We start from the raw sequence: 23,527 nt of genomic DNA, 5'->3' as shown, positions 1-23,527 counted from the left end.
AGTGTGGTTCATTTGGATGTTTTACAACAGGCTTTGTTGTAAATATCAGAATCCAGGATCAGAACTAATCATGATTTTATAATTTAGCTTTTAGATTTTTACATATTACATATTTTACATGAGTAATGCACCTTTTATGAGACTGATGTGTTAGTGCTTTTGCCATGTTATGTCATGAGATGTAATATCACGATTGTTACTATGCTAAAATCCGCTGCCTTTTATTTCGCATCTCGAGATATTACTGTATGATGACCAAACAGCAAACAATACTCACCAATGAATCTCGGATGACTTCACTCTTATAAAAGTCTGGAAAAGAAGAACGAAACAGAACCTTTTTAGCAGACACGTTAAAAGTTTCAGCACAATCAAACCTACAACCTTTCAGTTCCCAGACAAACCACTACAGTACATCACCGCCCATAAGATAAGGGAAGATTATCAAAAATATAAACTATAAGTGTTTGGATAAAATGCAATACTAAAATAATGTATTACTTTTTTTGTGCCAATTTAGTAATCAAAATTTGGGTACGGACTAATCAGTATATTGAATAATGACAATCTAATTGAAAACAGACAGTCATGGTGCGTCTAGTGACACAGAAACAACACACTGCAGCTTTAAATGATAAACTGGGTTTCTGTTGTTGGCCAAACAGTCAAAGAGCTCCAGCCAGTTCGTCTGGCCGCGGTTACCTCGTGATATTCGATCATCCTGGCACAGATGAAGGGTGAAGTAAGTGTCCAGTAGAGGTGATCCATTCTTGTTTACAATGTTACGGGCCGCGATGCTCCTCAAGTGACGTAATCGCCTCTGTGGGACGAATAAAAAAAAAGGTTGGAGAGAGTTGAACAGAGAAAGATGATACATAAGATGGCCAATAAGATCGGCACAGTTGACATTCTGTTTCATTATTGCTTCACTTTGAATTGCTGTGTATGAACACAGGCCGATACATGCTTTATGGTTTAGCATTAGGTGTAGATTTTCAGACCATTAAACATATACAGCTTTTTATAACAGTAGAAACGGAAGATATGCAGCATAATCTTTAATTCATAAGCAGTGTGCTTTCCTCAACCCTGCCTTTTTGAAAATGAACTCTTGAAATCTTGGATACATTATCATCACATTATAATTTATGTATTATGTAAGAATGACCATTGACACATATGCACATGCACCATAACAAAGATCTTTTTCAAAATTTGCTCATGTTTTGCATTTTTCACCACATGCAATACATGAGATTTTCAAAATATGAACAAACCAACAAGACATCATTGTGAGTCTCGCGTTAAATTACTAAATCCAAGTGCTCCACCCTGACTCGAACATGACATCATTGCTGCACACTGGGCACAAATACACTACTTTCAATAGACGTGGAAAATAGGAGTTTGTAGGCATGGAAAAGTTTAGTTTAGAGTTTTGCAGGTAAAAACAAGAGTTAAAAGTGAGAACGTGATCAAATATACATGGTGGCAGCCTACAGTTGAGACTAAGGGGCTGTCCACACGGAGACGCGAATCACTGTATACGTATACATTTTTTATCGTATTTGCGTTTCGTCAACACGGATCCGGCGTTTTGGGAGACTGAAACCGATATTTTTTTAAACCGGGTCCTAAAGTGGATAAATCTGAAATCGACACCCTTGCGATTACGTGTGTAGGGCCAATCCGTATATTTTGTGAAGCGAAAACGTCATCACATCACGTGTCGGCAGCATCACACGTAACAGCAACAACAATAATGGCGGACTACATGATTGTGTTCGTGCTACAGAAGCTACTAAGCCTACTAGCTTTATTACAGCAAAATCTATTGCTTCTATGCAATTGTGGTGAGCAACAAGCGATAATGGAAAACACCATATGCCACATGCTCTTAGATCCACCGCGGAAGACAACCAGGAGAAAGACTCTTGCTCTTGAAGTTGTTGCATTCGCCATCACTTTTTCTTTTCTTGGTTCGTGTACAGCACGCAAGGTTATGCGCATGCTCAAAGTGTTCTTCTCCGTGTATAGTGTATATCTGTGGCAGAATTACAGCGCCCCATACTGGTCTGTCATATATACTACACCGATTTCAGTCGTTTTCAGTGGTTTCGTGTGTGCGCAGATATTTCTTGAGACGACGCCGTGTTAACGGATTATTTTATTAGAACGAGGAAAAAAAATGATTGATAGGGAATGCACCGGCTTCATGTGGACAAAGCCTTAGTGTTACAACTTAAACCTGCTGTGTAAACATTTTTTCAAGTCTAGTTAAAGGGGCTGAATGTAAGTTATTACTTAAAAAATCTTTAAGATAGAGTTTTCATTTGTATATTTATAAGGCAACCATAATGTAATAGAAAGAATGACACCTTGAGTGTCCTCCACGGTTGTCTCTATCAGCCTGTAGGCTCTTTCTGTTTGAAGGAGTCGGGTCCGAATTGGCGCGAAATTCAAAATGTGACGTCATGCGCGTGCTCGTCTTCCTGGGCGTTCCATATAGACGCGTACGGCAGTCATTAGTAAACAGCGGCAATCGCTAGCATGTTTCAAATGGACTCTGTAGACGGAAAGAAGCGACCAACTTCCAGCACAATCCAGACACTTATGGAAACTCCTCGTAAGTTTAAAAAAATCCTTATCTAGTGCGGCCAAAATAGTGCGTGACCGCCGTCGGGGAAAATACAAGATTAAACATCGGATTGGCATTTGATTCTTGGAGGGAGCTCCGGTCAGCGCTGGGTATGAAAACAGACCTTGAGCAGGTTTCCTTTTTACTGCAAAGGTAAGACATAGTTACAGGGCATCTGTAATATATTATGTTATTGTTTTTGTGGTGTAATGCTAACGATAGCATTTATTTTGTGGTGTAATGCTAACGATAGCATGTAGCACAGGACCGTTTCAAAAGTTACTTTCTTATATGAATTATCTTTATTCAGAGCAGGAGTGCATTAAGATTGTGAGTGTCGGGAGTGTGTTTTACAGTGTCGTGTTACAAAACTTTTAGAAGTAGACTTCTGTTGAAAATAAAGTAGCACTGCAACAAAATTTTAGCACTTCTAAAATATGGTCTGTCAAACAATAACCTTACAGTACTGTAACTTTTCTTACATTTGTAAACATGCTGGTGAATCTCAATGAGCTGTCTGTGGTTGCTATGGCAACTCTGGTTGTTGTGGTCGTGCTCGTACGAGTGTGCCCACCGAGTACGAGCATGAGACTGGCTGCAGTTTCTATAACGGCCACTGGTGTCAGTAACGGTTAGAGATTTCTCAACTTACGGACAGCCCCTTTAACAGCTGCTAGGAGTTGCTGACATGTTTCTCTAACCCTCAGTCTTTTATCCCAACCAGTCAGAGAATGTCCAGTCTAGCACGGCCTGCAAGGCAATGAATACTAAATCTAAGTCATGGGATGCCCTATAAGATTAGAAGCCAATGAAACCACACTTTGTTTAGTCATAGTTCTTGTACATTTCTCATTTTAGACCTAAGGGACATCCGAGTTACACAGGGCCAAGCAATCTGTGCTTTTGAGGTATAAAAGTATATTTCTATATCATATGCTTTATTTCAATTATTGAGTTGGGTGTGTAAGTCACCAAATCCAACCTCATATTTTCTTAATCACAGACTTGTTGGCCAAAACATAGCACAATTGTGAAACATGTCAGCAACTCCTAGCAACTGTTAACTAGACGTGAAAACATTTTTACAAAGCACGTTTAAGTTGTAACACTAAGCCTCTTTAACACATTAACACTTTAGGGCCTGGTTTCACAGACAAGGCTTAGCTAAAGCCAGGACTAGGCCTTAGTTAAACTAAGATGTGTAAACATGCACTAGTAAAAGAAGTTACTGGTGTGAATCTTGAAACTAGTCTTAAGCCTTGTCTGTAAAACCAGGTGTAAGTGTTTCATTTAAGCCTCAAATATACAACAATAATGAAATGCAAACAATGTAAACAATCCATTATAGAAGGATGCATAAATGAGGGATGGATGGATAGATGTGTGGATATCTATCAGTTACAGACGGATTTACAAACAATATCCACATCTTGCATATAAAATAGTATTGCATTTTATGTGTTCAAATATTAATTTTCTAGCAAGTGCTAAAACAAACCATCCACCTGCTACAAGTAATCCCCACCTATGAGAAGTTGTTACTTTTGCAATTCTATTACTTTCTGCATAAATGTACAAGAACGCTGGACAGCTGCAGGCCCAGTGTTATGATCATTGGTGTAGACATGTGACATGCGCAAGCAGGTCCGTCAGGCATTCACACACAATAAACGCTTATGTTTGCATCAATAATGGATCAACAAACAACCTTTAAGTATTTTTTTTTTTTAGCAGAGATGTGCATGTTGCATGTGCAAACACAACACTTTTTTTTAAACGATTGAGCTAAAATCTAAAATGTGTTAGGTTGTGATACACTCTACCCTAGTTTTTAACAGGTTAACAGTCTGCTTAACTAGCACTAGAATAGAAATCCCCTGTGGCTTTATTTTATAACTAAACCTACCTTTATAAAGCAATATTAAAGCTCCTAACAGCTAATAGAAACCAAAACACCAGATCAAGCATTACACCCAATAAGTCAATAAATCTTATGCAAACAAAACTGTAACCAGAGGAAGAGACTTGTGTGCAAGGAACCAAAATTATGCACGTTTTGAGCTAGACATGAATCCCTAAACGAAGAAGTCTTTTCCGAATCACATTTCCCTTCTCATTTCCTTTTTCTTCATGCGTTTTATTTATGTGTAGTGTAGCGTCCTATCCAATAAATGCAAAATGTCAATTTAACTTTAAAAGTTGAAAGTATGAATGGCATGAGTGTTACAAAGTCATACTGTAGTTTATAGTACAACAAAGCGGTGGCCCTACAGGACTTTGCCTCAAGCGATACGATTCTCACAAGTGACAGATATATAACTGTAAAAAAAAGGTGTCATATGACTTCATCATTTACTGTAAAATAATCTGCAGACAGGTGTGACTGGCTCTGGCAGGCCCTTAACATGTGACATGGACTTTTAGGCAAATTTAGTTTCAGATTTTATCATTCTTTCTATTTTTAATAGAAGCAGAAGCTGATTATTTATAAATCAATTGTTAGAGCATTGCAAGTGCATTGGAACATAAGCAAGGGAAAAGTCATGGGTTTAATTCCCAGGGAATACAAATACTGATAAAATGTTTAGCTTGAATGCACTGCAAGTCGCTTTGGATAAATGTGTCTGCAAAATGTAAATGCATGTTACTTATTGAAACAAGTATCATGATTTTCGAAAATGATGAAACAGATAAATCCAAAAAGAGGAAGGGTTGCAATGTCATGAGCAGTGCATGAAAATCTTATACCATCCAGGGATTGTAAGCATCAAGCTGCAATTGCATTTAACAGCACGATGAACATTACTTGGGTATACTGACCATAGTTTTAAACTTTATAGCAACCATGACATCACACAATCACACAGATTCACAGAATCTGCAGCAGTAATGCAACATTCCCCTGCCATAATGCCAAGTCACGGACAGACTCTGCTGGAAAAACCTGCCATCCCGAAACACTCATACCCGGAAAACAGCAATGTGATTAAGTAGACAGTTGCTGCAGGACATGGCTATTACTGTACATAACTGTACTCCACACTACCAGTCGAGGGAGTTGAAGGGCATGTTTACTATGGGTATACAACATATAAAAACACCTTCAACAATCTTCAAATGTATGCATCATTATATCGACAATACATTACATTATCTATCTACCTATCTTTCTACCTACCTATCTTAAAAAATAAGCACTAGGGTGCATACTGTAGTTTGGAGACTCGTAGTGACCAAGTGCAAAAACTCATAAATACTAGTGCATTATAACAGCTTTATTAGACAACAGAAACAAATAAAGACATTTTGGTTAAAATTGCAATAATATGTCTCCAGTGTAATATCTATTTCAGACCCCAATGCATCCATAAATTTTAATAAACACAAAGCTGGACAGCTGCAGGCCCAGTGTTATGATCATCCGGTGTAGACATGTGACATGCACAAGCAGATCCGTTAGGCATTCACAAACGATTAACGCTTATGTTTGGATCAATAATGATCAAAAAATGTGGGACTTCCAGATGTACCTGTTGTGATGTAAGCTCCACATGCAGGACTCTTGATGATGTCGCTCCGGGGTTGCTGACAGCAGAACCAGCGGACACGGCGAGATCCCGACCGGTGCTGGAGCTCATCCTTCTACGGCACCACGGGCGATCGCCTCATTCAGTCATGAACCTCAGTCACATCGGCGAGAAACTCCCAGGCACCCGGGGTCAGATTCAAAGCTCTCTTTTTAAAACGAATAGGTCTGTCAAATGATGTATTATACGGACGGTAAATTCAGCTAACGCGCTCTGTACCGCGGCATAAACAAAGTAAGTCTTGCCTAGGAAGCCATTACCGCGACCTTGATGGCAAACCCTCAGATGACTTCTATTGGTTGAGGGAAGTGTCAATCAAAAGAGATTTAAACTATAGCCAGATGTGATTGGTTTAGAGCATGTCAATCATATGAAAGGGGGTGGGAGAGGCATTTAGAAACTCACGCTGTGGCTGTGCTCTGTTGGTACAAATATGAGGAAGTGAGGGGCTGGAGTTACGCGATCCAAACGGCGGGAGGGGAGGAGTGCAGGATCTGCACCGTTGTGTGACGTATTGGACGAGCATACAATGTAAGATGTGCAAAAAAACCCACATAAAAAAAATTGTGTATTATACTAGTATATGAGTAAATTGTAGTATGCTTTAGTATGTTATAGTGATTACTACGATTTGTTAATGTATACTGTTGATAAACTGAATTAATAAAATGTACTCTTAAAGTCGTTAAATAAAGACAATATTACCTGAATAAACTAAAATTTATTGAAAATCTTAACGTTTGCTTTATGTTTGTCACAATTTAGATGTTAAATATCAACAGAACCACAAGAGGGCGCAAATGTATAATATACAAAACCGGTGTTTTTAACCAGGGCCCAAGAAGGTTTTTTAAGGGCTCTCGGGATTACTTCAAATGATTTCAAATAAGACAAAACAAGCACGAAAAAATCTAAAACTAAGATATTTTAGTGCATGGCTATGTTTTATAATGAACTTATATCTTTCTAGGTATGCCAAGCACTAGAATATTTTATTATAAGCGGGGGCAGTTACAATCATAGATATGTATATAAAGGCTAGATGGCTCAAGGCGGAGTCAGCTGTGTCGTCACTTGGCGGCCATCTTAGGTCAGTGCTGCCATAGTGCTGCTCCCTCCTGCTGTGGACGGAAGGTGAGTGGCATACGCCAACTAAAATGCTCGTAACTTGCTGAATTCTTGACGGATTTACAAACGGTTTGGTTTTTTACAAACGTTATTAACGTGGCTATAATTCTGGATGCTTTAACATGTTTCATGAATTTTTTATTTATTTTTAGTATACGTATTCAGTGTCATAGGTACATCTTTGACGTTTATAACAAACCAATCCGTTTGAAAATCGGTAAAAAATTAAGCAAGTTATGGTCATTTAAAAGTACCTGCATCATTAAAACTCAATGCTACGAGTGAGCGAGCGCCCTGTCCTAAGATGGCCGCCAAAATGCGGACGTTCCACTCAATTGGCCATCAGCGCGGACGAGCCATCTAGCCTTTATATACATATCTATGGTTACAATGGGAGGGTAAAAGGTTTAGATTTACTTGTCTAGAAGATATGTGTATTGTTATTATGTCTAAGATGATAGATATGATATACCACTGTGCCACATGTGCTATAATGCATTTTAAAGACATTTTGTGAAAATTTGCAAATGGCCCATTCATATTAAATGTTTATCAAAAGCAAAACATTATATAAACATTTGTAAATATTAGGTATATCTTTTTTTTCAGAGGATAATGATTTTGTTGTATATGTTTATTGATTTATTTAGAGAAAAACCTTAGGTTTTCTCAATACTTTATCTTTGGACTACAGTCTGGAACTATTATGTAAATATCTGATAAAAAAAATCTTGGCTCAAAGAAAGGAATTAGAACATGTTTACATATTGCAGAAATCAAGGTCAGTTTTGTAATACAAAACAATACAACAATTAGTATTGAACAAACATTTATTCTAAATATAAATATATAAAATTGTAATTTAAAGAATTATACATTTTATTGACATCAAATATACACACTTGGACATGCATTGCAACACCAATGCTCAATGTACAAAGCAATAAATCACATTGTGATGTTTTTGTTATTTGCATGCAGTTACTTATTTTCAACCAATCAAGAGCTGTAGATCTCCTGAACCATTTAAATACACAGTCAGCATTTTTAACTTTAGTATGTAGGATAAACATGAGGTTATTAGTGTGATATTTCAAAATGTAATTGCATAGCATACATACATACATGTTGGCACTTGAATTCACTTAATTTACTATGAATTTAGGTCATTTGTTATTTAGCAAACAACCCTTGTTTGATCTGGCGTGCAAACACGTCTGAGGTCTTTCCAGCATTTGCTTTAAAGGCACAGAATGTGGAAACAATTCAGGATTGTGAAATCAAAATAATAAAATGTTAAAATCCGAAATTACAAGAAGACATGTAATCACAGTAACACCATTCGGTGATGTGAGAGATTATTTACTTGAGCCTAACAAAGCATGTATGTGCAATTTATAAATAATTTAATACTTCTCTGGTAAAATTTGAATAGTTTTATGAAAATGATATCAGGAAAATAATATAAGGATTTGTCAGTAGTCTATAACCAATATTTACAAGCTTCTTCATTGTCATCATCCTCACCTTCTAGATATGTCTTTAACATTGTATTCTTCAAGATCTATAAATTCAAGGACATGAGTTAAAATGTATAATTCTGCACTGTCAGAAAAAATATGGTCGGTACCCTTTTAAAAACTACACCTTTGCACCTGAAAGTTCATATTAGTACCTCGGAAGGTACATATTGGTTATACAAATGTATACTAAGCTGTACCTAAATAGTTTCTATTGGGAACCTTTTAAAGGGTACTGCCCCAGGACTATGTTTGACCATTTTTCCTGACAGTGCATAATCCAAAGTCTTTCAAAACCATATTTATTTCAACATATTTCAACAATTTAATTAATTCTTGCCATTTAGTAAGTTTCTACCAAATTTCACAATGTGACTTTTATGAAGAGACAGTAGTTGCATTGCTTGTGCATTAAAACATCTGATATGGGATAAAAAATTTTTATCTAACATTGCATTTGGAATTAAATCTTAAATATCCTCAATCTGATTGTATTGTTATATATCAAACAATATAATCCATAGCTTATAGAAATTTCAGTAGCAACAACATAATGGCCGTTTCTTAAATGGAAGGCTGCCCCCTCCGGAGGTCGCATTTGTAGGCAGCATACATCATAAAGACGTCTTATTTCAGTATATTAACAATTTATAAAGTTGACTATTATTTTTATGTAATCGTAAATTGATGTAATATGCGTATGACTTGCGAATGTAATGCTCAGTTAACTGAAATCAACCAGGCTACATGACGTATGCAGCCTGCATATGCGACCTCCGGAGGATGCAGCCTTCCGTTTGAGAAACAGCCAATCAAACGGCCTTTGTGACCCTTACGTTAACTTAACTTCCAGTAGACTTCCGCAAAGAATCAAAAACAGGTCCCTCTAAAGTAGATTTTTTTCTGATAAAAAGCAAAATACAGTAATAACAAGTAAATTACCTTCAATTCAGTTCAATTCATAGCTAAAGCGTATCAACCACTATACTGTGATATGCGTTACTGTGTTAAATGTTAGCTACGTATGTTGTTCTCTGGCTGTCAAACCTCTCTTTGCACAGCGGTGATCCATGCTCGCTGTCTCCCCTCATCTTTATGAAACCGAACATTTTTATTTTCGATAAGATATTTGTCTCAGAGTTAGCCACTAGCCAGACCAATTAACAAGCAAAGGCCGGAAAATAACTTTGGTCCAAAGTGTAACCGTGGCAACACACGTGCGTCTGATTGAACGGTTGGTCAACAGATCATACTTGACTTAACAGCACAGTGTCGCCAACTAGTGGCGATGAGCAGCAGTGACACAGACTAGATTCACTGCATCCCATGCAGTACAGTACATTTCAATACCTTTTTTGGTACAGTTTTGAATGTGTCTTTAGAGAGATCCTTTAAAGTAAAGCTTTAGAACCATTGTCAGGTTACATCAACTGCGATTGAAATGATCCGGGACTCCCCAACATTCCACTTTTATGAAAACTTTCCTGTAGCTCACCTGGTACGGTAGGAGGCCAAGGTTTGATTTCCAAAAAATCCACATGCAGATAAAATATAAAAGTTGCTTTGGATAAAAGTATCTGCCAATGCATAAATGTAAAGAAATGTTCTCCTGGATTATATCAATTGCTTCTCTATATGGAAACAGCGTTTTGGTTTTCTCAAACAGGCACTTCGTTGGGATCTTCCAGCTGCCACTGTAATGTTTCTGTTATAATGTTATTCCTCAACGTCTTTCAGTGAATTACTAGGGTGTCGCTCTCATTTAAGCCAAATCGAGTCTTGTTGGTGTCGAAGAGAGACTTGAGGGACCTGATGTACATGGCATGGTACATATCTATCACATCCTGGCTTGGGTTTTCAATTTTTGGAACTGTTATGGGTTCACCAACTGTAAAATAAAGCAAAAAGTTAATCCACAGAACGTTAAACACAACTACTAAATAAAGCAAAAACATGTACACTAAAGAAATGAGTACATGTTAATCATTAATATGTTTAGAATGCAAGAAAATATTGATTGGTAACTAAAAGGACGGTTAAGTACAGATGCTGTCCTTGGACTATAATTAGATGTTTGTGCTTTTGTAACCCATCCTTTTTACACTTTTGTACACTGTAAGAAAAAAATGGTTCAAAAATGGTCTCGAGCTGTCACAGGGGCAGTAGCTTTTGAAAAGATCCTAATATGTACTATTTAGGTACGGATATTTGTACGTTTGGTACCAATATGTGCCTTAGAGGGACTTACATGCACTTTTTGGTACCATTATAGAGGTAGTAATCTGCACTCTTGGTACTATTACGTACCTTAGGGCTACTAACATGCACTCTTCAGTACCAATAAAGAGGTACTAATATGCACTCTTTGGTACCAATAAAGAGGTACTAGCATGCACTCTTTGGTACCAACATAGAGGTACTAACATGCACTTTTTTGGTACCAATATGTATTATTTAGGTACGGATATTTGTACGTTTGGTACCAATATGTGCCTTAGAGGGACTTACATGCACTTTTTGGTACCATTATAGAGGTACTAACATGCACTCTTTGGTACCAATATGGAGGTACTAACATGCACTCTTTGGTACCAGTATGTACATTAGAGGTACTAACATGCACTCTTTGGTACCAATATAGAGGTACTAACATCCACTCTTTGGTACCAATATAGAGGTACTAACATGCACTCTTTGGTACCAATATAGAGGTACAAACATGCACTCTTTGGTACCAATATAGAGGTACTAACATGCCCTCTTTGGTACCAATATAGAGGTACTAACATGCACTCTTCAGTACCAATATAGAGGTACTAACATCCACTCTTTGGTACCAATATAGAGGTACTAACATGCACTCTTCAGTACCAATATAGAGGTACTAACATCCACTCTTTGGTACCAATATAGAGGTACTAACATGCACTCTTTGGTACCAATATAGAGGTACAAACATGCACTCTTTGGTACCAATATAGAGGTACTAACATGCCCTCTTTGGTACCAATATAGAGGTACTAACATGCACTCTTTGGTACCAATATAGAGGTACTAACATGCCCTCTTTGGTACCAATATAGAGGTACTAACATGCACTCTTCGGTACCAATATAGAGGTACTAACATCCACTCTTTGGTACCAATATAGAGGTACTAACATGCACTCTTCGGTACCAATATAGAGGTACAAACATGTACTCTTTGGTACCAATATAGAGGTACTAACATGCACTCTTTGGTACCAATATAGAGGTACAAACATGTACTCTTTGGTACCAATATAGAGGTACTAACATGCCCTCTTTGGTACCAATATAGAGGTACTAACATGCACTCTTTGGTACCAATATAGAGGTACTAACATGCCCTCTTTGGTACCAATATAGAGGTACTAACATGCACTCTTTGGTACCAATATAGAGGTACTAACATGCACTCTTCGGTACCAATATAGAGGTACTAACATCCACTCTTTGGTACCAATATAGAGGTACTAACATGCCCTCTTTGGTACCAATATAGAGGTACAAACATGCACTCTTTGGTACCAATATAGAGGTACTAACATGCACTCTTCGGTACCAATATAGAGGTACTAACATGCACTCTTTGGTACCAATATAGAGGTACTAACATGCCCTCTTTGGTACCAATATAGAGGTACTAACATGCACTCTTTGGTACCAATATAGAGGTACAAACATGCACTCTTTGGTACCAATATAGAGGTACTAACATGCCCTCTTTGGTACCAATATAGAGGTACAAACATGCCCTCTTTGGTACCAATATAGAGGTACTAACATGCACTCTTCAGTACCAATATAGAGGTACTAACATCCACTCTTTGGTACCAATATAGAGGTACTAACATGCACTCTTCGGTACCAATATAGAGGTACTAACATCCACTCTTTGGTACCAATATAGAGGTACTAACATGCACTCTTTGGTACCAATATAGAGGTACAAACATGTACTCTTTGGTACCAATATAGAGGTACTAACATGCCCTCTTTGGTACCAATATAGAGGTACTAACATGCACTCTTTGGTACCAATATAGAGGTACTAACATGCCCTCTTTGGTACCAATATAGAGGTACTAACATGCACTCTTTGGTACCAATATAGAGGTACTAACATGCCCTCTTTGGTACCAATATAGAGGTACTAACATGCACTCTTTGGTACCAATATAGAGGTACAAACATGCACTCTTTGGTACCAATATAGAGGTACTAACATGCACTCTTTGGTACCAATATAGAGGTACAAACATGCACTCTTTGGTACCAATATAGAGGTACTAACATGCCCTCTTTGGTACCAATATAGAGGTACAAACATGCACTCTTTGGTACCAATATAGAGGTACTAACATGCACTCTTCGGTACCAATATAGAGGTACTAACATCCACTCTTTGGTACCAATATAGAGGTACTAACATGCACTCTTCAGTACCAATATAGAGGTACTAACATCCACTCTTTGGTACCAATATAGAGGTACTAACATGCACTCTTCAGTACCAATATAGAGGTACTAACATCCACTCTTTGGTACCAATATAGAGGTACTAACATGCACTCTTCGGTACCAATATAGAGGTACAAACATGCACTCTTTGGTACCAATATAGAGGTACTAACATGCCCTCTTTGGTACCAATATAGAGGTACAAACATGCACTCTTTGGTACCAATATAGAGGTACTAACATGCACTCTTCGGTACCAATATAGAGGTACTAACATCCACTCTTTGGTACCAATATAGAGGTACTAACATGCACTCTTCAGTACCAATATAGAGGTACTAACATCCACTCTTTGGTACCAATATAGAGGTACTAACATGCACTCTTCAGTACCAATATAGAGGTACTAACATCCACTCTTTGGTACCAATATAGAGGTACTAACATGCACTCTTCGGTACCAATATAGAGGTACTAACATCCACTCTTTGGTACCAATATAGAGGTACTAACATGCACTCTTTGGTACCAATATAGAGGTACTAACATCCACTCTTTGGTACCAATATAGAGGTACTAACATGCCCTCTTTGGTACCAATATAGAGGTACTAACATGCACTCTTTGGTACCAATATAGAGGTACTAACATGCCCTCTTTGGTACCAATATAGAGGTACTAACATGCACTCTTTGGTACCAATATAGAGGTACTAACATGCCCTCTTTGGTACCAATATAGAGGTACTAACATGCACTCTTTGGTACCAATATAGAGGTACTAACATGCACTCTTCGGTACCAATATAGAGGTACTAACATCCACTCTTTGGTACCAATATAGAGGTACTAACATCCACTCTTTGGTACCAATATAGAGGTACTAACATGCACTCTTTGGTACCAATATAGAGGTACTAACATGCACTCTTTGGTACCAATATAGAGGTACTAACATGCCCTCTTTGGTACCAATATAGAGGTACTAACATGCACTCTTTGGTACCAATATAGAGGTACTAACATGCCCTCTTTGGTACCAATATAGAGGTACTAACATGCACTCTTTGGTACCAATATAGAGGTACAAACATGCACTCTTTGGTACCAATATAGAGGTACTAACATGCACTCTTTGGTACCAATATAGAGGTACAAACATGCACTCTTTGGTACCAATATAGAGGTACTAACATGCCCTCTTTGGTACCAATATAGAGGTACAAACATGCACTCTTTGGTACCAATATAGAGGTACTAACATGCACTCTTCGGTACCAATATAGAGGTACTAACATCCACTCTTTGGTACCAATATAGAGGTACTAACATGCACTCTTTGGTACCAATATAGAGGTACTAACATCCACTCTTTGGTACCAATATAGAGGTACTAACATGCACTCTTTGGTACCAATATAGAGGTACTAACATGCACTCTTCAGTACCAATATAGAGGTACTAACATGCACTCTTTGGTACCAATATAGAGGTACTAACATGCACTCTTCAGTACCAATATAGAGGTACTTACATGCACTCTTTGGTACCAATATAGAGGTACTAACATGCACTTTTTGGTACCAATATGTACCTTAGGGGTACTAACATGCACTCTTTGGTACCAATATGTACCTTAGGGGTATTAACATGAACTCTTCAATACCAATATAGAGGTACTAACACTCTTTGGTAAAAATATACACCTATGCTGTACTAATATGACCTCTTTAGATGTAAAGGTGTACTTTTCGAAAGTATACCACCCCAGTGACAGCTTGGGACAATTTTTGACCAATTTTTCTCAGTTTTGTAGTGCACAGATATTAGCATGCAAACCTGAATGTAAATGAATTTGAGTTGAATTAAGTCACTAAATTGTTGAAAGGGGAAGTGTGGCCCCTCTAGCACCATTAAGAAGACCAGACTAGGCCAACATTCAGCAATGTAGAGTGGCTTGAAGCAGGACTCAGGTCTCAACATTGGAAATTTTGCAAGTCTTTTAAGTCAGTTTGAAAGCAGTCATTTTTTAAGTTTGATGCCATTCGTGGTACAAAGATACATACTTTACTAAAATCACTTACCAACAGTAGTAATGGGTTTGCAATAAGGCACAAGTCCCCATGATTTTGGAAAGAAGAGTCCACAGCCATGGAACAGACATGGGGCAAATCCTAAAATCTTCTGAAGCTTCTTTTGAGCCACACGCCACCAGGAGCCATCCTCAAAAATCAGCTGCGTATAAACTTCATTCTCACCAAATGAGTAGACAGGCACCAGGTCAGCACTGAGAGGACAACAGAAAACTCAGTTGAAGGTAATGACAACGTCACACGTTTTAATAAAAAGATAATTCATTGTTTTAGATTCACTTAGTTATAAAATCTGTGAAACAGGAAAGTCACACTTCAAGAATGTGTTGTGCTTATCACAAAATACCTTATTTATATAAGCTTCTTTGAGATTTAAATAGTTTGGGATTTGTTGTATTATTATGCATTGCTATGTAATCATGCAGCTCGATTCTGTAAAATACTAAAAATACTCTGATCTTGTCTGATACTTTACTCCGTTCTCACCCTTGATTAAGAGCCAGTCTGACAAAGCCTTTGCGGTTTTTCAGCGTGACAGAGTTCATTCCCGGGGCACAGTCCAGAGATTCGGCAGCTCCACCGATCACAATGACCACAGCGTTGCCTGTACCGTTACTGGACAGCAGGAAGTCAATGGAGTTTCGATTTACTGGACAGATACCTGAGAAATAAGGGTCCGGTCACAAATGATAGTGAACTACAGTATAGCATGTTTGTTTCTTATAAGTGAGTGTTAGATTCATCCATTAATCATTGGGTACATAGGGCAGGTTTCAACAGAAGTTCTTCAGAAATATTGACATCAGCACATGCAGGACTGCAAGGGCTGTGTCCCTATGCAATAGGATAAAGCTCAGAGGTCACTGATAGCCTATAGGTCTCTTATCTACACCACGGACAGGACAAGTGTGGTTCTCTTTTCATTTGCCAAATAAAGAACTCATGACTCAGTTTTCTCTTCCACCAATGAACCAAAGTGCAACCAATGAATAATTTAAAAGTTATTAAAACCTATGCAAGCTTGCAGCTGGTTGAAAACGACAGGGTGGTGTCTGCACAGTAGCTCACCTCCAGACATTAGGTAATCCCTAAACAATGGCAAACGAAAGTTTCCATCCAGTGTAGCCAAAGATGGCTTGATTCCGGGGAATTTCTTGGAGAATCCCGTCGCTTCTGTGCCAAAGTTACAAAAAGCACCAAAACAGAAGATGCCATGAGGGTGGTAGCCAAAAATGTAGTTTCGGCTAGGAAGCAGGTTATGGGTTTTTATGAGCTAAAATGAAACAGAAAAAAACATGGCGGATGGTTACTTCAACATTGAATTAATTATAATATTGTTAAGTGGTGATTGCTGAGTTATATGCTAGTTAATGCTATATGCTAGCATATAGGCGGAAGTTCTACTATTACACGTTACAGTTTCGTTTTGCAGGTCCATAAAAAGAACCACAAACATACCACTCAGAAACCTCTGCAAATAATTGATTATTCCTCAAAATTTGTATCTTTGTCTGATACAGGCTCAAACAAAAGGGGCCCTATCTTGCACCCAGCGCAATTGACTTTGTCAGTGACGCATGTATCATTCGTATTTTGCACCGGCGCACAGCGGGTTTTTTCCTCCACAGACGCACGTCGGCAATCTAGGGAATGAACTTGCGCTCCCTGGGCGGTTCAACGCAAAAAAGAGGCGTGTTCCGGCGCAAACCATCCCTGATGCTATTTTGCAGTTTCAAAAAACAATTGCGCCACTGACCAAAAAAAAAAAGTTTAAAGTCAGTGGCGCGTTGCGCGTTGCTTGTTATGCTATTTTAAGGGCGCATGCTTGACCATAATGTATAGCGTGCACAACGCGCATACACTTTGCTTTTCCAATCTACACAGATGCAACAGTTATTTTTGCAAATCATAAATTGTTGCACTTAAAAATATTAATACACGAGATAAGGGGAACATAGTGGTGAGCATTGTGTTGATAGTTTTTATTTATTGTGTGGCTGCGTTAAAAAATTCTCATGAAAATATTTTAATCTTTATTTGCATGAGAATTTTTTAACGCAGCCACACAATAAATAAAAACTATCATCACAATGCTCACCACTATTATCCCCCTTAAGTTTGTTGTGTGGCTGTATTACGTTTATTTTATGTAAATAATAATTAAAATGTTTTCATAAGAAACCTTAATGTATATGAACTTGATTTGTAAGAGTACTTTGGGGTTGGACCTTGGTTGCGTTTCTTGGGTCCGATTTCAAAGCCCCCAAACCCTTTCAGCGGTGAGGGTGGACGCAGCGATGTCCTCTGCTGGCGTCAGGTCCTGAGGCAGATCCACCTCCCGTTACACGGCGTGCCCGATTTATGCTGGCAAGCTTGGGATTCCCTAGTCTCCTGACATCATTGTAGTGCTTGGCGCAACGATGGGGATGCTAGCTGATGAGACTGTGGCTATTTCCTCTCACGCCTGTTTAACCTACGCTGATTTGGGCGGGTTTCTCCTATCCCCATACAAAACAACTTCTCTGTCTTTGACTGCTCTTACAAGAACGTCGGTCTCCTCGGCTGTGAACCGCTCCTGGCGTGCGCCTGGTAAATCCGTCATAATAATAGCAACCCGCGATGGAACTTGCGCCCTTGCATTTAAAGGGAATGTTGTATAGCGTTCTGATTGGTTTATTTGACGTTACGCCCAAACCACACCTATGAATAATGAACCTACTTCAGACCAACCCCTTATTGATTTGCGCCCGGCGCAAGAGTTATTTCTCACGCCGGGAAAATAGCAACAGCGCCCAAGATCCGCCCACAAACTCACTTGCGCGTTGCGCTTTGCACTTGCATTTCAAATCGTTAAAATAGGGCCCAAGGTCTGTTTACAGACAGAAAGAGCTACTAAACTGAACTCCTCTGAGAAACAGCCAATCAGAGCAGAGCTACAACATTATTATTCATGACCTTTTCAAATAAGGCAATAATAGACCATTTTATTCTAAAGCAAAATCCTAGGGTTGTAAATGGTCGTTTCTGGATCATTTTTGCACTTAATAAAGCCACGTACCTTCTATGTAGATATCAGAGATCAATTTAACAGATTATTTCAATGCATTCTTTGGCACCTTTAAAACGCCCTAATATGTACCATTAGGTACAGATATATATTCATTTGGTTCCAATATGTACCTTTGAGTAAATTAATGTAAATATTGCATTTTTTACATTCAAAGCACAAGCAAGCAAATAAGCAATAACATTTATCAGTAATCAATGTACTGTAATTGCAATAACTGTTCTTTGTTCTTAACCTTATTACCACAAACCTGCACGTACCTTACACCGATCACGAACACATTCTCTTATCACTAATTTATTAGGTTTTATCTGATTATCCTTAATATTTTCTTCTTCGTTTTCTATTAACATGTATTAGGTTACTTTTGGATTGGCATGATAATTAGTGTTAGCATATATCAACGCAGAGTTAGCATATAAACTAAGTGCTGGTGTCTTGGAAGGAAGTAAATGTACTCGCTTTATGTACCGAGTGTGAAAGCTGTGCAGTCTCTGTGTACATAAGAACAGCTAATCAAACAGTCAGTGTGGCATAATGACATTTATGCATGAAAAAACAAAGGTTCAAGAAAGATGTTGTGTCAGACTCAGAGTGACGGAGGGGTCTTAGGGAAAAGCGTGCTCACCCTTGTTTTTGAATATGTACTAACACATTCGTTTGATTTTAACTTTAGTTTGACTATTTTAAAATGGATTATCATGTAATATTACAATAAGATTTTTGCATTGTTTGAAAATAAGTTAAGGCTGGGCTCATTTTTTTCTTTGTTTTATCATGGCACATTTGGCACATACTGAGCAAGCAATTTTGCCGTCCAAACAAAGCCGAGACGTCTAGGGTAAAACAAGGCAAAGTTTGGCTGTCAGTAAAAATTTAATAGACATAACCATAGCCCAAATAAAATAAACAAAAGAAACCAAACACCTTGTTATCACTGTTGACTTTGCTTACATGATGGAATATTATGAATCTCGCAAGTTATTTTGCCTCAAAAAAAACTTTTAAGAGCAAATTCAAGATTATTTTGGCTAAAAGTATGTTACTCATAGCCAGACAATATGGGGTCTATTGTAAACCTAGAAAGGGTCAAATAATGCCTTGACTATGGTGTTCAATGTGTTAATAAAATTTGCATTAAAATATATCTTTTTACAGGTTCCTGACACGAGACAAACAAAGCGAATGCTCAGCGAATAATGAGACGAGCAAAGTCTAGTAGTACACTTACAACTCACATCAAGATCCACCCAAGCCAACAGTGCAGTCAGATGAAACTAATAGCTGATAAAAGGCATCTTTATCTCTGCCCTAGGGTGTTCAACAGACCTATCGTGTATTAATACTTCTTATGTTAGTCAGAATGTTTCCATGTTAGCTATATTTGGTGTTATTTTTGCATAATGAAATCTACACTGTACATAATTCCAGTTTTAAAGGGGTCATATTGTGAGATTTTTTTAAGATGTAAAATAAGTCTTTGGTGTCCCCAGAGTGTGTATGTGAAGTTTTATCTGAAAATACCCCACAGATAATTAGCTATAGCATGTTAAAAGTGTGTCGCATTTGGGTGTGTCCTTTTTAATGCAAATGAGCGGAAGAAATGAAAACAGTGGTCACAATGATGGTGGTTTGTTGTCATTGAAACTCAATTGTAACCTTCAATTATCTTTCTCTCTGCACTAAATGGCAGTGCTGTGGTTGGATATTACAGTTTAAGGGGGCGGTAATATTGTAATTCGCCTTGCTACCTACCTCACAAAACAGGTGAAATCTGAACAACCTAATTTTTCGCATCCTTGCAAAGAATGGCTTACCCAAACAAAGTTACTGGGTTGTTGTTTTCACGTTTTCTGGGTTGATAGAAGCACTAGGGACGCAATAGCACTTAAACATGGAAAAAGTCACATTTTCACGCTATGACCCCTTTAAGGTCAATCTTCCTGTTTGTATCACTAATGGCTTTTCTTATAGTCTTATAATTGTATAGATGTGAAATACTCACTCTTATTGGAAAATAATCTCTGAAGTATTTCCACAGAGTCCAATTTCTCATCCATGTAGATCTGCGGCCTCCTAAGATGAAGATGTTAAAACATTAACAAAAAACAATTTCTCCATACAAACACGGTTACAACAGGCATCTAATAAAATTACACAGTTAAATAATAGGTAAATAATGAAATAATAAAAATTTTGGGTAGTAAAAAGTTCAACAATGTAAAAATCAACCTGATCTCACCGTAATTCATACTTAATGCACAAATTGGCTACCTCTTACAAAAACATACAATTATTAGAAATAACACAATTATTATACCCCACCCCTAACTCCACCCTTAAACCTTATGTCGCAGGGCGAAAGCAAGTCATACAAAAACATACAAATTTTGTGGTATGAATTTATACAAATAGCCATCTAATAAAATACGAATTGCAATGATATTGTTGTGTCGTTGCTGTTTATAAGCATACTGGACCTGCCTTGTTTAGGGGTATTCCAGTCATATATGAGCCAGGCAGTGTACATAGCGGCAAGTACCCAGCAGTCTGTGCAAAACAGATACACCAGCAACAAAGAGCAGACAATGCCTAAGAAACAGAAACATACAAAGTATAAATAGATGCAGTGATGTTCTCATTGCAATAAATGTATAAATAAATCTATAGATACAGACATTAACATTTACAAACACTGAGCAAAATAATGTAATAGAAATGTTTCTTTTGGAAATGTTTCTGTTATATGCTTTGCTTGACTGAAATAAAAAAATGTAAAACAATCTATAAGTAAACAATCCTAAAGATGGCCTCTCTAAGGATAACACAATGTCCTGACATCTCTAAACCTCTGACTTAAGTAACTTTTCCACTCACCCATGGCAAGAAATGTGGTGACAAAATGTAAAACGGAGATCAGCTGCAGATATTTCACCATCTTGGATCGGGTCAGCCAGGGAACAGAGGGCAGGTCATGTAAGGCAGAGAGGATGCTGGACCCGGTGCCTGCACATATTAAATATGAAATTGAAATTATCCAGCATTATGTTGCATATGACTTACATCAGAGTCTATCTGGTGCATCTCCACCAGAGCCGAAAAAAATGATGTCAGTGCCACAAATTGTCAGAGTTCATTCAGTTCAGTGTGATTTTTTATACTGCATGACTTTTTAACAAAGAATACACTTTGTTACAAAAAGTTTTACAGAAAACAGAATACGAAAGATGAAAAAACAAAATGAAGAAACATGGCCTTTTGCATGCTCTTAGAAGATGCCATAAACACAAACCCGGCTACACCGGTGCTTTTGCAGAACATTTTAAGATTTACAACACATAACAAATGCCATGATATCACAGATCAGACCTCTGGTTTTTCCCTCTAATGCATTATTCACACAACATAAGCAAAGTCCACACAGTCCACAGAGCAACATTCAAAAAGACAAGATATAGCAGCATCAAAGCAAATATAGAGTCCTTACAAACACTGAGATCTGCTCACCCCTTAATCCCATCTTAACCGACTAAAAATAAGCAAACACACCATACACCGTCTAAAATACTTATGGTCATGTAACACTCTTATCCAATCTTAACTGGCAGTATTTGCCCCCGTGAATTGATTTTCAGGGGCATTTTTAACTTCTTAAAGGGATTTTTTTCCTCATTAAGTATTGTCATGTTCAAATTTAATGAATTGAGCCATTTATGATACAAATACAATACATTAATTACACACTGCATAAGTTGCATCTGACATGGCAATTTATGCCCAATAATCCTATAAAATGTATTTTAACATTTTTGTTCATCTTAGTGGGATTTTTTTAATTTGTGACCTTAAAGAGATGTTTACACTAGTTAGTTTAATAAAAGTTACACTCTAAAAAATACCCATGGTTGGGTAAAATATTGCTAAACTCGACAGTTAGTTTAAAGTAACCTAGAAAATGTCCATATTACCCAACTTTGGATTTAAACAACCCAGCATTATATTTAGTTAATAGTAAATGTTAAATAAAGGCTAATATTATTTAAATGTGGATATTATTATGTTTTAATTACATATAAATACAGACGTCTATTAAACAACAACAGTAACTGAATAATAATAAAATATAAAAAATTATTAATAAATAAAAATAAATTCGCAACTTTATTTAAAGCTTACCTTTTTTGACACCGGAGTATGCAGCGAGTATGGTCTTCATTGTTAATGTGGGTATAATAAATAAAAGCTGGTGGAAACTGAGCTCTTCTACAGCATCACTCTCGACACGGCCACTGTCAGCCACGAGCTCACGAGAGAGCCTGTCATTTAAGCGCTTCGGGGGAGGAGCTTACTGGGAGCTGTCAATCAAACTCCACTCCAGCTGACTTCACCCGCGATTTCCTTTGTAAAAACAAATTGAGTTGTTTTAAAACGTTTGTTTCCAAAAAGTATGTCCAATAAGTTTCTTGCAAAAAAAACCTAATCAATATTTAGTTATTAAATTACATGACTTCTGCACAGACTTTTGATCCCGACCCGACTGGTGTTGTTTTGATACAGATCCAGGGCTTTTAAAGCTTTGTAAAGGTAAACTGGAAGGGGATGGAAACTGGCCAATCAGGTGGAGGAGATCTTAGTCCCTCCTCCAGACTTTATTGACCAGTCCAGCACTGATTGTTTTTGTCAACTCTTCACAAAAACAAGTTTTGAGGAAATATATTTAATTGAACATTAATTGAATATTTCCACATGAAAAGATACTGTGGTATTCTTTAGTAATAATAAAGTTTAGTGAAAAAAAACTTGATAGGCTACTTGTTTTTGAACCATAGTAAATACTTCAGAAGTTATACAGTTTATCAATTCACTATAACTACAGTATAGGCTACTACTGCAGCATACTACAATTTATTACAGTTTACTATACTAAATACTAAAGTATGCCTACACACTGTAAAAAAAAAGTTGGATCAACTTAAAAAAAACCTTTATGTTTAAGTGGAAAACACTTTAA

General features: G+C 37.5%; 2 protein-coding genes across 2 annotated transcripts in view; both read right to left on the bottom strand.

The window, feature by feature from the left end:
• Positions 1-6,516, bottom strand: part of uvrag (UV radiation resistance associated gene) — a 118,512-nt gene extending 111,996 nt beyond the window's left edge. The window contains exons 1-3 of the mRNA XM_065259668.1: positions 6,169-6,516; positions 703-820; positions 278-312 (exon numbers count right to left, since the gene is read on the bottom strand). Of these exons, the coding sequence (XP_065115740.1) occupies positions 278-312; positions 703-820; positions 6,169-6,276 (261 nt within the window). The 5' untranslated portion in view covers positions 6,277-6,516. The remainder of the gene's footprint in view (positions 1-277; positions 313-702; positions 821-6,168) is intronic.
• Positions 6,517-8,038: 1,522 nt separating this feature from the next.
• Positions 8,039-23,037, bottom strand: dgat2 (diacylglycerol O-acyltransferase 2). The gene is made up of 9 exons (XM_065259680.2): positions 23,020-23,037; positions 22,693-22,914; positions 21,394-21,522; positions 21,001-21,108; positions 20,522-20,592; positions 16,518-16,722; positions 15,936-16,110; positions 15,441-15,643; positions 8,039-10,761 (listed from the first exon to the last, which is right to left on the bottom strand). The coding sequence occupies exons 2-9, from the start codon at positions 22,730-22,732 to the stop codon at positions 10,607-10,609; spliced, it is 1,086 nt and encodes a 361-aa protein (XP_065115752.1). The 5' UTR covers positions 22,733-22,914; positions 23,020-23,037; the 3' UTR covers positions 8,039-10,606.
• Between the last annotated feature and the right edge of the window lie 490 nt (positions 23,038-23,527).

The sequence above is a fragment of the Paramisgurnus dabryanus genome, chromosome 10, assembly GCF_030506205.2.
Source record: "Paramisgurnus dabryanus chromosome 10, PD_genome_1.1, whole genome shotgun sequence".
NCBI lineage: Eukaryota > Metazoa > Chordata > Actinopteri > Cypriniformes > Cobitidae > Paramisgurnus > Paramisgurnus dabryanus.
Note: the sequence above shows the minus strand (reverse complement) of the source record. Positions and strands in the feature narration are given on the sequence as shown.

Coding starts and splice junctions, on each gene's coding strand:
- dgat2 (XM_065259680.2), bottom strand. CDS start 22,732: ATGAAGACCATACTCGCTGCATACTCCGGTGTCAAAAAAG. Junction 21,523..22,692: donor ATACTCCGGTGTCAAAAAAG/GTAAGCTTTAAA, acceptor TAATATGTGCAG/GCACCGGGTCCAGCATCCTC. Junction 10,762..15,440: donor CAAACCCATTACTACTGTTG/GTAAGTGATTTT, acceptor TTTATTTTACAG/TTGGTGAACCCATAACAGTT.